The sequence below is a fragment of the Lacerta agilis genome, chromosome 3, assembly GCF_009819535.1.
Source record: "Lacerta agilis isolate rLacAgi1 chromosome 3, rLacAgi1.pri, whole genome shotgun sequence".
NCBI lineage: Eukaryota > Metazoa > Chordata > Lepidosauria > Squamata > Lacertidae > Lacerta > Lacerta agilis.
This window is the reverse complement of record NC_046314.1, coordinates 88,810,932-88,826,323: the sequence shown is the minus strand read 5'-3', so window position 1 is coordinate 88,826,323 and position 15,392 is coordinate 88,810,932. Positions and strand designations below refer to the sequence as shown.

General features: G+C 41.2%; 1 protein-coding gene across 1 annotated transcript in view; it reads left to right on the top strand.

The window, feature by feature from the left end:
- DNAH14 (dynein axonemal heavy chain 14) overlaps nucleotides 1-15,392 on the top strand; it is a 122,549-nt gene that overhangs the window by 105,029 nt on the left and 2,128 nt on the right. The window contains exons 71-82 of the mRNA XM_033145458.1: nucleotides 200-359; nucleotides 1,941-2,151; nucleotides 4,177-4,279; nucleotides 4,657-4,884; nucleotides 6,368-6,565; nucleotides 8,460-8,659; nucleotides 9,551-9,799; nucleotides 10,144-10,148; nucleotides 10,434-10,660; nucleotides 11,812-11,924; nucleotides 13,201-13,334; nucleotides 13,956-14,113. Of these exons, the coding sequence (XP_033001349.1) occupies nucleotides 200-359; nucleotides 1,941-2,151; nucleotides 4,177-4,279; nucleotides 4,657-4,884; nucleotides 6,368-6,565; nucleotides 8,460-8,659; nucleotides 9,551-9,799; nucleotides 10,144-10,148; nucleotides 10,434-10,660; nucleotides 11,812-11,924; nucleotides 13,201-13,334; nucleotides 13,956-14,113 (1,986 nt within the window). The remainder of the gene's footprint in view (nucleotides 1-199; nucleotides 360-1,940; nucleotides 2,152-4,176; nucleotides 4,280-4,656; nucleotides 4,885-6,367; nucleotides 6,566-8,459; nucleotides 8,660-9,550; nucleotides 9,800-10,143; nucleotides 10,149-10,433; nucleotides 10,661-11,811; nucleotides 11,925-13,200; nucleotides 13,335-13,955; nucleotides 14,114-15,392) is intronic.

The following is a 15,392-nucleotide window of genomic DNA, read 5'->3' as shown; positions in this document are numbered from 1 at the left end:
CTCCCGCTAAAGCAGGCTTTGGCAGGGGGGCAGGGGGGTCGCCAGAAGATTGGACTCGCCTAGGGCGCCAGAAGCCCTAGCACCGGTCCTGTACATGTGTTGTGCTTTCACAATGAACTCAATGGAATTTAAAGGTGCTTCACTTTGCTGAATCATATCCTTCATGAATTCAGTGATATTATCTTTTTTTTTTTAATAGATAAAAGTTCTTCGGTTAGAAAGCTTAACTAGTGCAGTACATGCATTTATAGCTGAGAAATTGGGGAAATACTATCTTCAGATTGGAGGAATTAATTTGAAAGCAGTATATGAAGAAGAATCTAATGCCATAACTCCAATAATTCTCATTCATACTCAAGGTGAGCATTTATAAAGGATGAGTATGCAAAAACTGCTTTATGAATTAGGGTACAATCCTAAGACCCCCCCATGTGGCTTTGCAGAGTAGCAGGGTCACCAATACATTCACAGCCTTGCCACACACGAAGACTGCAGTGGAAGAAGGGGAGGACAATCTGGCCAAATCTGGACCCAAACACTACGCCAGCTTCAGTCCGACACAGTGCTCAGACCTGATGCCTTCACATTATGGCAGTAAGATACACTTGAGATCCAGCAGATCCTGGGGCAGTTCCGCCCTACTCTCAGAACACTGCACCCACTTGCAAATTTAGTGGCCAGTGGGAGTCCAGCTAAACTGGGAGAACTGGGCAGAGGATCACCTCTACCTAATCCAACACCCTTGCCAGTCCTGTAAAAGGGGGTGGGTTTGATTGCTTTGCCCTTCTCTATATTTATGTGAGTATACCATGTGCTGCTGACCCTGCTTGCTCCACTTGGCAACCTTGCCAACCCCTTTGCCAACCACCTTACCTGACACCTGGCCAATCCCTGCTCCCTTTATACCTGAGCAAACTCTTCTCTCTTTACACCTCACCCAACCCCTCCCAGCTCACCCAAACATCCCCTGCCAGCTCCCTCCAAGCACCCCCCCCCAGTTCACCCCAAACCCCACCCCATTTAAAGGAGGGAGAGGTGTTTTGGATAGTGGTTTGCCAAAGTGCTTCCTCGCTCCATTAAATAACTCACCTGGGCCACCTGCTGCCCACAATGCTCCCTTGCTCTCTCCCCTGCCTGCCTGCTATTCTGTTGTCAAGCTGGAGTTGGTGTGGCTGCCTATTGATGGCCATGCAAACTGCAGCATGACAACTGCCTTACATTTTTATGTATATAGGAATAAAATATAGGAAGAAAATATATGGCCCAATCTAATTGGTGCTAGTTGTTACTAGTCAATTGAAAGTAATAAAATTTAATATAGTCGCTTATTTGGTTTGGATTTGTTAGCGCAAAATGTATAACAATGGCATAAATTGTATTGAAAAGTTTATTTGTTTTATAGATGTTCCATGCCTCTGTGTTACCCTACTTAGTTTCTACAGCAGAATCATGTTCATGTTTACACAGATATGTCCCACTGAGGTCTATTATTTCCAAGTAAGTGTGCACTGTAAATTTGTGCACAACAGCCTGAAACTGATAGCAAGCAAACACAAAAAAGAGATAATAATAATAATAATAATAATAATAATAATAATAATAATAATATTTATTATTTGTACCCCGCCCATCTGGCTGGATTTCCCCAGCCACTCTGGGCGGCTTCCAACAGAAATCAAATACAAAAATATCAAACATTAAAAACTTCCCTAAAAAGGAAGATGCCAAATTATTCCCCCCCCCTTTAAAACCATCTAGTCATTTCATTCCTGTGGCATTGTGTTAATGATGCAATACAGAATACTATGTTAGGTCTGCTCATTCTTCTGTAAAGCAGCATGCATTTTACATAAAGTATTATATGCGCACCTTTTCATTGACCCAATATAATAGGTTTCTGGATGTGGAAATAAAACAGTATTATTATGTATGCTACACAGGTGTAGATATTGCAGCTCTCTTTCTACGCCTTGCCCAGGAAATAAAAGGAAATACACAGCATGTGAAAATGATATCTCTGGGACGTGGTCAAGGGAGCAAAGCTGAAGATTTGATATATAAATCAAGTATACTGCAGGGACAGTGGGTATTCCTCCAGAATTGTCATCTTGCAGCTTCGTTTATGCCCAGACTCTGCAAAATTGTTGAATCGTAAGTGTTTCCCCCTAGCGTTTATTTGTATATGCAGTTTTGTTCAGATGAGTGAGGACCAGAGTAGGCTGGCATTACTGCACAATTTGCCTTATAGGAACCAAATATAGTTTTTTTTAAATTACCTTTGATTTATTAATTGCCTTCTCATTCTTAACCACTTTCTGAACTCCCTGCTTTCCTGACCATTGGGTATGCTGGCTGAAGCTGATAGGAGTTGGAGTCTTGACAACATCTGGACAGCCATAGGTTGCTCATTGCTGTTCTGCCGCTATTCACCAGTTCTTCTGAGCTGGCCCGAAGCTGAATTAAATTACTGCTAAGGAATTGTGCTGATTATCACTCAATTAATAGGAAGTAGTCTATATTGAACAATTTTTTCCACTTAGCTCAAGGATCTAAAATGGATGGCTTTAAAAAGAGATCACACAAATTCATGGAAGAAACTGAAAAAATCCCTTCCAGTAGCACCTTAGAGACCAACTACGTTTGTTATTGGTATAAGCTACTGGAAGGATTTTTTTTAATTTTGTTTCAACTGTGGCAGACCAACATGGCTGCCTACCTGTAAATGGAAGAAAATGCTATCAATTAGCTATATATAAACCTCCCTTATCAGAAGAAATAGGTCTCTGAGCACCAGTTCCTGGGAATATGAATAGAAGGTGCTATAGCACCCATGTCTTGCTTGTCAACATGGTTGGTTTGTGTGAGAACAGAATGCAAAACAAGATAAACTTTTGGTCTGATTGAGACGGGTTACTCTTACACAGGGATGGAAGGATCTGTCAATTTTTGTTTTCTTATTTTCTCATTTTTCCACTTTTAAATTCAGTTCTCCACGTTTCTGAAGCAATTTACAATAAAAAACTTAATGAACATTTAAGAGCGTTTTAATTCTGCATTTAATTCTCTTCATAAAAACATTTTTATGGATTCTGACTTAGAGTAACATGATAGAGAGAAATAGCACCAGTGGTTAACAGTTGTTAAGAAATTTCATACAGTATTTGGAATGCAGTTCCCTATAGGGAAGACTATATTCTGTCAGTGTTTATCTTATTACAGTGTTCTCTATCCCTCATTACTACTAATTTTTACACTGTCACAGTTGCTTGGAAAATCACACAAAAATACTGTTGCTGTCCCCATGTTAAGCAAGCAGTTTAACTTCAAACTTAAGCCTTCCTAACCAGTTTCCTACCTCAGCATGTGATGGTATGAAGAGAATCGATGCTGGCCCTCGGAGTCGAAGGTTGGAGTACTAGATGCTTGACTAGGTGGAGAGATGCAGCTACACTGTATTTGATATGTTTTTTCACTGGTGGAGTAGCAACAGTTTTGTGTAATGGTCTCCCTGCTGAAATGCAAGAGGCCCCATCGATATTGACATTGTGCCAGCTCTTGAAGACAACCTGTTTAGACAAGCATTCTCCTGATCCCTTGACCTGATCCTCCTGTTCTAACCCTTTTAATGCTGTTTTAACTGTTGCACTCTTTTAGTGGGATGTATTTTTATAATTGGTTTTACATTTGTAAACCACTCAGAAGCCATTTTGGCAAATAAGCAATATATAAATTTATTATAATAAAAATAAGTATTAGTAATTATATATATGTAAGGAGATTGTGAGAGCCAGTGTGGTGTAGTGGTTAAGAGTGGTAGACTCGTTATCTGGTGAACCGGGTTCGCGTCTCCACTCCTCCACATGCAGCTGCTGGGTGACCTTGGGCTAGTCACACTTCTCTGAAGTCTCTCAGCCCCACTCACCTCACAGAGTGTTTGTTGTGGGGGAGGAAGGAAAAGGAGAATGTTAGCCGCTTTGAGACTCCTTCGGGTAGTGAAAAGCGGGATATCAAATCCAAACTCTTCTTCTTCTTCTTTTGTAGGTATGTGTACAGTTGTTGTTATACCACTTCTTGTAAAGATGAATTCTTGGTTAAATAATATTGAACTCTGTGCAGTACAACTTCATAGTCTGTTTTTAGACAGTGGTGGTATTACAAAATTTGTTCTATCTACAGATTTACTCGATCACAGACAAATATAGACCCTCAGTTTAGACTCTGGTTAAGTTCAACGCCAGATCCATCTTTCCCTGTACCAATCTTGCGGAAGGGCCTTAAGGTAAGATTTAAAGTAATCCCTTCAATTAGAGGGGATTGTTCAGATGCCTTGAGGTAAATAATTCAAACAACCAGTTGGCCTACACACCTGAGTGGCTGTGTTACATAAGCTGCCTTGGGAAGGTAGAGTATTTTAAAAGCAAATCAACCAACATCTTGGTAGAAGATTTATGCTCTGTTGATTTCACTGGGACTTGATTATAGCTGTCTCAGAATTACATCCAGCTAAAGCAAAGTCCAGCTGCTTTCAGAGAACTTCCATGTAATGAAATGTACTGTATTTACAATAATCTTTCAGTGATTCACTAGAAGGTAATATGTTTATTTTGCTGAAGTCTGCTTGTTTTATTCATAAACTGTCCTGCTTATTTTCTAAAGATTGTAATAGAACCTCCCCACGGACTAAAGGGAACACTGCTTCAAACATTTGGAGTAAGTGGTACTGAAATAGTAACGGAAGCTGTATTCAACACCACCACCTGTGGGCCATCATGGAAAAGGTTGCTGTTCAGTCTGTGCTTCTTCAGTGCTGTAGTTCATGAAAGAAAGAAGTATGGAGCTTTGGGCTGGAACATTCCATATGAATTTAATTCTTCAGATTTAGAGGTAAGAGGAAGTCTTGCTGATCTAAATAAAAGCATGATTATAAATAGTATCATCTTAAAATAATACCTATTATACCCATAACTTCCAAACTGCGCCTAGTAGTGCTTCCACTCCTCCATGAATCTAGCAGATACAGAAGCAAGGAGATGCCAAGGCATACCCACTATTCACAAAGAAATGAAAAATTAGTTTATTCTTTGAATTAACACTAAATGTGTACTTATTAAGTACCAGCTTAAACAATGGAAACAAAATACCAAATTTCTGCTGTAGTGATAACCAAGTGTATAGATACAGTCATTTCTGATTACTTTTATCTTGAACAAGATGCACTAACCAACATTGACAAAAACAGATTAAAGTTTCTTCATCTTCCTGTCCTAGAGAATTAGATGTCGCTCGCCTAGTGTTACGGGCTTAAACTCCTCAGTCACCTCACTGTAATTAGCAGATGAAGCCAAGGGCAAGATGCTCCTTCTCCTCCTTGCTTGTACATTACAAAAGCATCTTGTCACCCCCATGGATCTCTCCCCGCAGAAGGTGGTGAGCAGAGGTCAGCTGGACACAGAGCTATAAGAGAAAGGTGCAGGCAGAAGAAAAAAAGCCAGTATTGATCTACAGCTTTTGCCTGCATCTGTCTCTGAAAGCGGTGGTGGGATGATTTGCTCCTCCTCCTCCCCACCTACTGCTGCTGTTGGAGCCAGTCACTCCACCACCACAATCCAGAGACAGACACAGGCAGAAGCTGAAAATCCATTCTAGGTGCTTTGCAAACCTTTAGATCTGCATGCATCTCTTATCTGTGTGCTTCTTGCCTCCTGCCTCTTCCTCCCCCACCCCCAGTTCCCTGTAAGTTGTACTCTTTACTCTCCTCATTGCCATGTGTCCCAGGTTTTTTTTTAAAAAAAAAACTTTAAGGAATGCCTGACACACCCCTTGCACATCCCTATGACAATACCCAGCCACAAAGGACACTAAATATATTTCTTGTTTACAATAACAGCAAAAGGACTAGTGAATGAAGCAGTTACACCTAGAAGTGCTTCATGTAGTCTGATATCCATATAAAGTAACACTTCAGAAAATTATAATAGTTTGGGCATGCCTTGTCAAAACAAAATTAAAAAATTCCTTCCAGTAAAACCTTAGAGACCAACTAAGTTTGTTATTGGTATGAGCTTTCGTGTGCAAGCACACTTCTTCAGATTGTGTGGCTTTTATATTTTTTTTTCCTTTAAGCAATACAACCTCATTCTCAATTGTTCTTTAAATTCATCTCAGTTTCAAAAATAGTTCATCATATGGTACAGATAGTTACACCTCAGGACACGCAAGTCCAAAGCTCTCCTGGGAGGCAGAGCTAGTCGCGTAATTCTTTGGATCATAGTGCTTGTCTCTGTAAAAAAGGAAATGTAATGACAAGACATAACCACAGCAATAATGCTACAATAGAAAATACCTTTTTTCAAATTTTCTTTCCAAGATTTCGATCCAGGTGCTGGAGATTCTTCTTGGGAATCAAGAGAAGATTCCTTGGGAAGCACTGCGTTATATGACTGGCGAAGTAACATATGGAGGCCGTGTAACTGATAATTGGGATCGTCGGTGCATTCTTAACATTTTGGATAATTTCTATAGCCCTTCTGTATTGCAGAAGGACTTTGCTTACACTACTGATTGGGTAGGGGAAGCCATTTATTTTTTCATTATTTTACAGCACTTTAACAACCTGTACATTGTTATATAACGGGTTGGTTCCGCCCTAACAGGAAATCATGGTTTCCTACTATTGTATGTGCATGCACCATAGGAGTTTGGAGGAGGAGTTTGGATTTGATATCCCACTTTATCACTACCCTAAGGAGTCTCAAAGCGGCTAACATTCTCCTTTCCCTTCCTCCCCCACAACAAATACTCTGTGAGGTGAGTGGGGCTGAGAGACTTCAGAGAAGTGTGACTATCCCAAGGTCACCCAGCAGCTGCATGTGGAGGAGCGGAGACACGAACCCAGATCACCAGATTATGAGTCTACCACTCTTAACCACTACACCATGCTGGCTCAAGAGGAAACTTTCTCTATGTATCCTGTTCAATTGCTCCATAAGGCTCAATCCAGCTCCACCTTTTTAATGTCCTGGCCAATAAGGGGAAAGGCATTGGGATGAGTGACAAGCACGGAGCACACAATTCTAAATATTTGATTAAAAGGTTCCCATAAATTAAACAATTTTGTTTTGAATATATTTGAATAAATTGTGCGTCTTCAAAGGGATGCAGAACCCAATTCACCAGATTATGAGACTACCACTCTTAACCACTACACCACACTGGCTCTACACTACACCACACCACACACAAGACTTAGGATCACATTTTACCCTCCCTTCTCACCTGTGTCCCTCTTTCGCATGCAAAAGGAGGAGATTAAAAACTTTCTGCTGTAATTTTAAACTAACCACAGTTCCCTGTTATAAAACTGTAGTCAAAAAGGGTCTAAGTGCCAGATGTGATACTTTTACTTTGGCTGTTTTGTACATTTCAGTCCAAAGGACTTTTTTTACATGGACAGCTCTGCACTGCAGAAACATAGCTCACCTACCAGGATCTTAATGCCCCGTCTCTCTCTAGACTGGAACCCAATATACACTGCCAAGAGGAGAAAAAGGCAGAAATAGCCATGGAAAAACTGTTATGACTGGACTCAGAGAACTCTGGTCGTTTAAACTCATATGCTCTAGCCAGTCAGGCTCAAACCATGGTTTCAGAACCTTGTTTCTTCTCTTAGAGTGAATTCCCTGAGTTCAGACATATTTTATAACCAGGGACAGCCCAGGACATCTTTCCACTAGAGGCAAAAACCCCAGTGCTGTCCCCCACCTCCTGCCCCCCCCAACCTGGCGACTGGCACTTGCTTGCTGCCTCCTGCTCCTCATCCCCAGAGGTGTGTTCAGGGATGGTGGTTGCATGCTCCTCCACTTACCCCTGGGCTGCCCTAAAGAGGGTGAGCAGAAGGAAGATGGTGGCCCAAGGGCAAGTAGAAGAGTGTGTCACTGCAGCCATCAGGTCCAAGGAGACCTAGCAGCAGGAAGTGCCTGGCAGTGGCAAGTACTGAGTGCCAGGTTCCTGGTGGCAAGAGGCAGGAAGTGGCAGTGGGGGGGGGTGCCTGTTCCAGTTGTGAGAGGGGGGTGCATGATGGTGTGGGGAGTGGTGGCACTACTGCTGGCAGTGAAGCGGCTGGAGGTGCAGCAGCAGCACCCCCTCCCCATGAAACACTGGCTTGTCTTGCCACTTTGGGTGGCAGCTCCTACCTCTCCATCTCCCAAAGCACATACATCCTGCCTGTGAAAGTTCATAGGCCTATACTAGGAAATAAATATCATTCAGAATATACTTTACATTCCTACTGATGCAATGTTCCCTAGCTTTGTGAGCAAACTTATTTTGTATGGATCTGTTCTTGAAGGTGAATTCTGTTCTACCTTGAACAATGGCTCTATTTGGTTTCTAGTGTTCTCCTGTGAGGATGTGGGGTGAAGACATTAGTAGATGAAAAGCATTTTTCATTGGTTTTGCAGGTATATCAACCCATATCTGAAAAAGATACTTTGAAAGACTGCAGAGCCTATCTACGATCTCTTCCAGAGAGCGATTCTCCAGAACTCTTTGGAATGCATCATTGTGCAGAAAGAGCATACCTAAAGTCTCAAGCACAGTTACTTATTGAGTCAGTTGCCAGGACTCAACCAGCAATGACTACAGACACTCTCATCATCAGGTCATTCTTTGGAGATTTCTTCTTCTGTTTCTGGAATATGACCACAAACTAACAGGCTTAAGCATGCTTAAGTCCCCTAACCTCACATAGAACAGAGAAGAGAAAAGATCCCATTACTGACTCCACTCATTGCAGCTTCTCACCTCTTCTAATTTCCTTTCGTTGTTCATTTTCCCAACGCCTTCTCAGAGTTATATGTGGGATTGACAACATAAACATGCAAATATTAACATTAACCAATTTTTGCTTAGGTAAAGGTAAAGGGACCCCTGACCATTAGGTCCAGTCGTGTCTGACTCTGGGGTTGCGGCGCTCATCTCGCTCTATAGGCCAAGGGAGCCGGCGTTTGTCCGCAGACAGCTTCCGGGTCATGTGGCCAGCATGACTAAGCCGCTTTCTGGTGAACCAGAGCAGCACACGGAAATGCCGTTTACCTTCCCGCCGGAGCGGTCCCTATTTATCTACTTGCACTTTGACGTGCTTTCAAACTGCTAGGTGGGCAGGAGCTGGGACCGAACAACGGGAGCTCACCCCGTCGCAGGGATTCGAACCGCCGACCTTCTGATCGGCAAGCCCTAGACTCTGTGGTTTAACCCACAGCGCCACCTGGGTCCCTAATTTTTGCTTATGTACTGTAATATATACAGTATACAAAATCAGGTGTTGAGTTGTTCAGTCGTTCAGTCGTGTCCGACTCTTCGTGACCCCATGGACCAGAGCACGCCAGGCACCCCTATAATCAGGTGTACTACCCCACAAAGAATGCCTAGGATTATTTATTTGACAACGAACAACGAACAACGAGCAACATGCAGTGAAACAAGGGGGCATTAACTTGATTGATAATGATTGATAACTCTAAGACATTGGGTGTTTATCTGTTTGTTTTAGTGGCAGAAAGACTCAAGATGAAATAGTATTGGAAATAGCATCTGACATTCAAAATAGGCTACCACTGACTGTAGAAGATATGGGACAGACACCTGAAACTGAACCCAAAGAAAATGTTACATTTGAAAGCTTCAAATCAGGCTCAGTTTGGGCTGCACTTGCAAAGGTTGCAAAAGGTCAGAACTTGGATTTACATAATATAAAATTAAAATTAGCTATAACTTGCAAGAAGGAATATACGTATATATAGTTCTGGTCTGCTTATTATTATTGTGAATACATAATGTGGAATAAAATCAATAAATAATGATAAAATACATAGCACTCCAACTTCTAAGATTAGGTGATTTCTCCTAATTAGCAATTTGATGCTGAGTGTTGGCAGTGAGTATTAGTCCAGAATTTGCTCAGGGATGTGTGTCTGTAGGCAAAGATCTTCCCTCTTGGTTAAGCCTTTTAACAACTATGTTTCTAGCTACTTTTAATTGATGTGCTTTATTGAATATGCTGTTAATTTATTGCTTTATTACTGTGGTTAATGACATTTTATTTTGATTGTTTGATATTTTTCAGTGTTTTTGCTTGTCTTAAAGTTCTTGTAATTTTAAAACTTTACTAATAATTTTGCAATTCTTCAGCTTTGTGTTTCTTGTTGTATGCTGCTTTTAGAGGACGTGCCTGGAAAGGTCCCCTAAAAATGTTTTTAATAAGTAAATACTGTAAATTGGTACTGACCAATATGCCGGAAGCAGAAGATCCAAATAGTGTCCCCTCTCTAAGAAAAAATACAATAATATTTGTATATTATTGACAGTTTTCTGCCTTTTTGTAGTGCCCCAAATTTGCAGCTTGATGCAGCTAACTTGCTATACTTATCAGTGAGATAACCAGTGGGTCTTATTTTCTATTGTAGGTCCTGGTTCTTTTATGAGATCAACTTTGCTGATTGTCTTGCATCAGGAGATTAAAAGGTATAATCATTTATTATCCATAATAATGCAGTCATTACATGGACTTCAACAAGGTATCAAAGGCGAGATTATCTTCACCACAGCACTAGAAGAGCTTTATAATTCAGTATTGAAAAACAAACTTCCTGAACTATGGCAGGTAGGTGAACAGTTTCTCTGGGAATCAAAAAATAAACTTTTAGGATGAGATTATGGACTTAGCTACATTGGCCCCCCAAAAGCACTTTATATGTGTTGTATGTGCATTATATCACTACAACACAAGATGGCGCTGTGGAGTTTTGTTTTGCCAACCCGATTTCTCATACAAAATTTCCACCGCGTTTAACTGAAACACTTCTTTGATGTGTCTACATCCAGCTCCAGTTGTGGCTGTCCACCTGCAGAGCAGACTTCTGCTCACCAAATGTGATTTCCCCTTCTTTGCTTCCCCACTGCAGTATCTGCATGTCCACCAAAGAAAACCAGAAAGGAAATACTATATCTCAACCCTAGATTGTGATTTGTTTCACTGTAACTAATTACACTCACTAGCTAGCCTCAAATCATGGTTTGTTGTTGTATTAGCTATCATGGTTTATGTGATACAAACCACAATTTGCCTGTCTGCAGGGATCTCACCTGTTATCCAAGAATTCTCAAAGATTATAGACAGAGGCTCTGAGATTACATCCTTAAGCTTTTTGAAATCAGCCTTATTTTTTTTTAGTAACATACAGAGTCTCTGTTTTCAAGTCATAGAACCGCCTTAAAGTTCAGAATGCATGTCTGACTACACTCAGCTTTACCTTGCCTCTGTATCTTGAAACCCAAGAGGACATGATTACTTCGTTACAAGGTTCCCAGTATTTCTACTTCGTTAATCAGTTTCTCTCTGTTGGTGAGGATCAGGTCCAAGACAGCTGATCCCCCTTAGTCCTGATACCATGATTCCATAGCAGTTCACAAAAGCAGAATGGAATCCTGGCAGTAATTCTTAACATCTTCAGAATCTCAGCAGTCTATTTTTATTTTTCTCTTTAAAAGTGGGTTTCTCGCCTCTATAGTAAACAAAACTGCTTGAGTGGACAATGCCTTTTAAATCACAGAATACCGTTGCTTTCCATACTATTTCCAGCTGCCAGGGGTTGAGTAGGGCTTCCGTGTCCTGTATAGTGTTGTTGTTTTTTTGCATGCATCTGCACAGAGATTACACAACTCTTTTACCTGAGCGGGAAGAATGGATGATCAATTTTATTTTTGTAAATTTTAAAAACATGATATTGTGCTTGTTCTGCTATTATGTAACAGCAACATTCCTATAAATCACTTAAACCTATGGGATCCTGGATTGATGACCTTGTTTTACGAGTGACTTTCTTTTCCACGTGGGCTAAACAAGTTATCACCTTTATGGAATCAAGGTAAAATGCAAAATATTGGAACAGTAAAGATTCTGGTGAAGTATATAAATATAAAGAAATGGCTTTGGCAAGAGTAGAGTTAAAATGCGATGGTTAACATACATTGGAATTGCAAATTTTCTGATACCTACTATAGAAATCCAGAAACAAATTATGAACATGACATATCCAGTGCAGGCAAATTCCTATTTTGAACCTGATACGTATGTGGGATCTGCAGCAAAGTGTTGGCATTTGGAGTGCTCCTGTTCAAGTTCTCAGCCGCTCCCTTCCATTCCCTTTCCCTTCCATATTTTCTATTTTTCCTGTAAAAGTCAGTCTGTGAAGCCTGCGTAGTTCTTGGACCAGTAGGGGGTTGCAGGAGGCCCCTCTTGGGGTCTTTTTCTCTAAAGTTTTTAAATCTATCTATCTGTCTGTCTGTCTGTCTGTCTGTTTGTAAACCTTGGGTGCTACTGCTGCTTCACAAATAACTGCCTCCATTCAGAGCTGTGCTGTAACTTCTGAATCTTCCCCAGACCTGCCTTTTCCTTTAACAATCAATTAATCCTTCTGGATGATGGGCACATGTGGAAAGGGAGAAAGGACCACCTCTACTGTTATGTATGCTTGTTCTCATTCAATTTTTCATTCCTTGGAAATGCCATTGTTTGGATAATGGATGGCATTCTTCACAGGTTAATGCCTCCAACTGGAAGGAATTGGTGGGATCTACTGAAGCCTTGTGGCTAGTCTCACCAGACTGAACCAGCTTGCAGTTTACAGTATTTGTTTATTTATTGAATTTGTATACTGCCCGTCTGAAGATCCCAGGGTGGTTCACAGAATAACCAAGTACATAATAAAAACAAGAACAAACCAAGCCAATAATCCCCCCTCCCAGAAACACATTTACCAGAATATAGACTGCTAATCAGCCAAATTAATGTGACTTCTCCCATTAATTTAAACAACTACCCTCCCTGCAGTGTTCCTCCCTATGCTCCTATGCCATCGCCACTGCTGTTGTGCAATTTGCCTTCCCTTTTGCTCTTAGCCCTGACTTCATGAAAATCTAGGATTGTGATGTGGTACTAGAAATCCTCCAATGGGGGCTGCATGATGATACTCTTATATTTACTTTTAAATGTGTACGAATTGTACTTTTATAGTGATTATGCCTTTGGCTAGTGCAGATTGTCATTATTTATTGTATAATTGACCATTTAAAACTAATACACACACACACACACTTATTCAAGAGTAGAATTGCCCACTTCTAAACTTATTATTCTTAAAGGCATCATTATTTAGTGGTACTTCAGAAGCTAACCAAAACAACTATGCAACCTGGTGAGGAACCTGACCCCTTTGATGGCAGCTCTCAGGTACACCCCAGCTGCTTTTGGCTTCCAGCTTTCTTCTTTCCACAAGGTACATAATTTCATGGACAGTTACTATTTTCAGCAGTGTGTAGATAAGGAGTGGGGAACTGTGGTTGCCTACCAGGTCATTGTTAGGGGTTGGCATAGCAGGGGCTGAGTCTTTTGTCTCTTGTGCCAGGCCCCAGATTTCATGTCCCTCCCCTTTCTCCGAAACTTTTTATTTTTAATAAGGAAGTCCTCATAGGGTGGCTTGGTGCACTGCAAAGTGCAGTGCCAGTGAGGCCCCGGCCACTTGCCACCTTAATTTGCTTTCCAGTTGAGGCACAGATTTTATTGATCTGTGGTGCTGGGGAGCATATGTGGATCATTTTGGCTGATGACAGGAAGCCATCAACAAGACAAAGATTCTCTGCTGGGTGCAGAGGGGTGGAGCCCCACCCTGGGCAGTTAGCAAAAGACAATACAGAGTTGGGAGGGAGGAGTTTCAGAATTGCAGTGGGCTCATGTAAGCAAGAGGGACATGATAGGGGTGCATAAGGTTATGCACAGTGTGAGGGAAAAGTGAATAGTTTTTTTCCTTTTTAGTCAACTAAAGCTGACAAAAGCCTAGTCTCACACCTCTTATTCCAACATGCGCTCACACACTCATACATGTATTTTATTCCTGCAGGATTTCTTACTGCAGTTCTTCAGAATTACGCTCGGCAGAAAGCATTGCCAGTGGATTCTCTTAATTTTATCCACAAAGTTATTCCATTCGTTCAGGATGAAGATCAGAGTCTTAGATTTTTCAGCGCAAAAGAAGCTATAATAAACAAAGCATTTAAGGTAAGAAAATTAGAGCACGTGTAGCATAATGGTTAATTAGCTTTGAAATGAAAGATTGATATAAGTCATTCGTGGCCTTATACAATTTTTTTTAAAAAAAATAATACTGAGAAAATGTATGTGATATCTTCTGACCATATTGGGAAGATACTATGTAAATATTACTATTGAAGAATGTCTGGAACACATTTCTGAAACAACATGGAGAAGAAAATTCCTATGGGGGAAAGTTGTAGGGGGCAGGTTGGGGTGTGAATTCCCTTCCAATTCTGCATTGCCAAAGTATCTTCCTTCTGAAGCACATTTACTTCATTTCCAAAGGAGAAGGAACCACTTTCTGCAACTCTCATATGACTTCCTGCCAGGACTCAGAAATTCTACACACACACACACAAAAATTCAAGCATCAAGACACTTTCAAATTCTGTTGAGCCAGCCTCCTTCTGCCCATTTAAAAAGTACTAGAACAACTTATGCAGGTGAGGGGGAGGGAGGTGGTAGCCAACACTGTGCTATCCTGATGTTGCTGGACTACAACTCCCATCATTTTCCGCTGGCATGGCCAATGGTCAGGGATGGTGAGAATTGTAGTCCTGCAACACTGACTACTCCCCAGCTTCAGCCATGCTTAGCATCATATAGGAAGACCATCTTACTGTGTTTCTTATCAGTTAAAATGTAATTTACAGGTTACCACTGAATGTAGATGTGAAGGATGGTGTCGTGGAGGCTGAATAGCGGTCATATTGCTCCAGCTCTACCTCTGTAAAGGATTGCTTCACTAATTGTTGAATGCATGAAATAATGATACATCACAATGCCTTTTCTATTGGGTTGATAGTGATTTTGTTTGACCAACATAATACAGTCATACCTTGGATCCCGAACCCTTTGCGAGTCGAATGTTTTGGCTCCTGAACACCATAAACCCGGAAGTGAGTGTTCTAGTATGCGAACATTCTTTGGAACCCAAACATCCAACAGGGCTTCCACGGCTTCCGATTGGCTGCAGGAGTTTCCTGCAGCCAATCAGAAGCCGTGCTTTTGTTTCCAAACGTTTTGGAAATAGAAAGGACTTCTGGAACAGATTCTGTTCAACTTCTGAGGTATGACTGTAGTACTGACCCACCTGCCAATGCTACCTGTAGGTCAGGTGCCTCTCAGGATACGAGTCAGGTCAAGTTCCCTATCTTAAAACATTTGTATCATCATGTTGTTGTTTAGTCATTTAGTCGTGTCTGACTCTTCGTGACCCCATGGACCAGAGCACGCCAGGCAC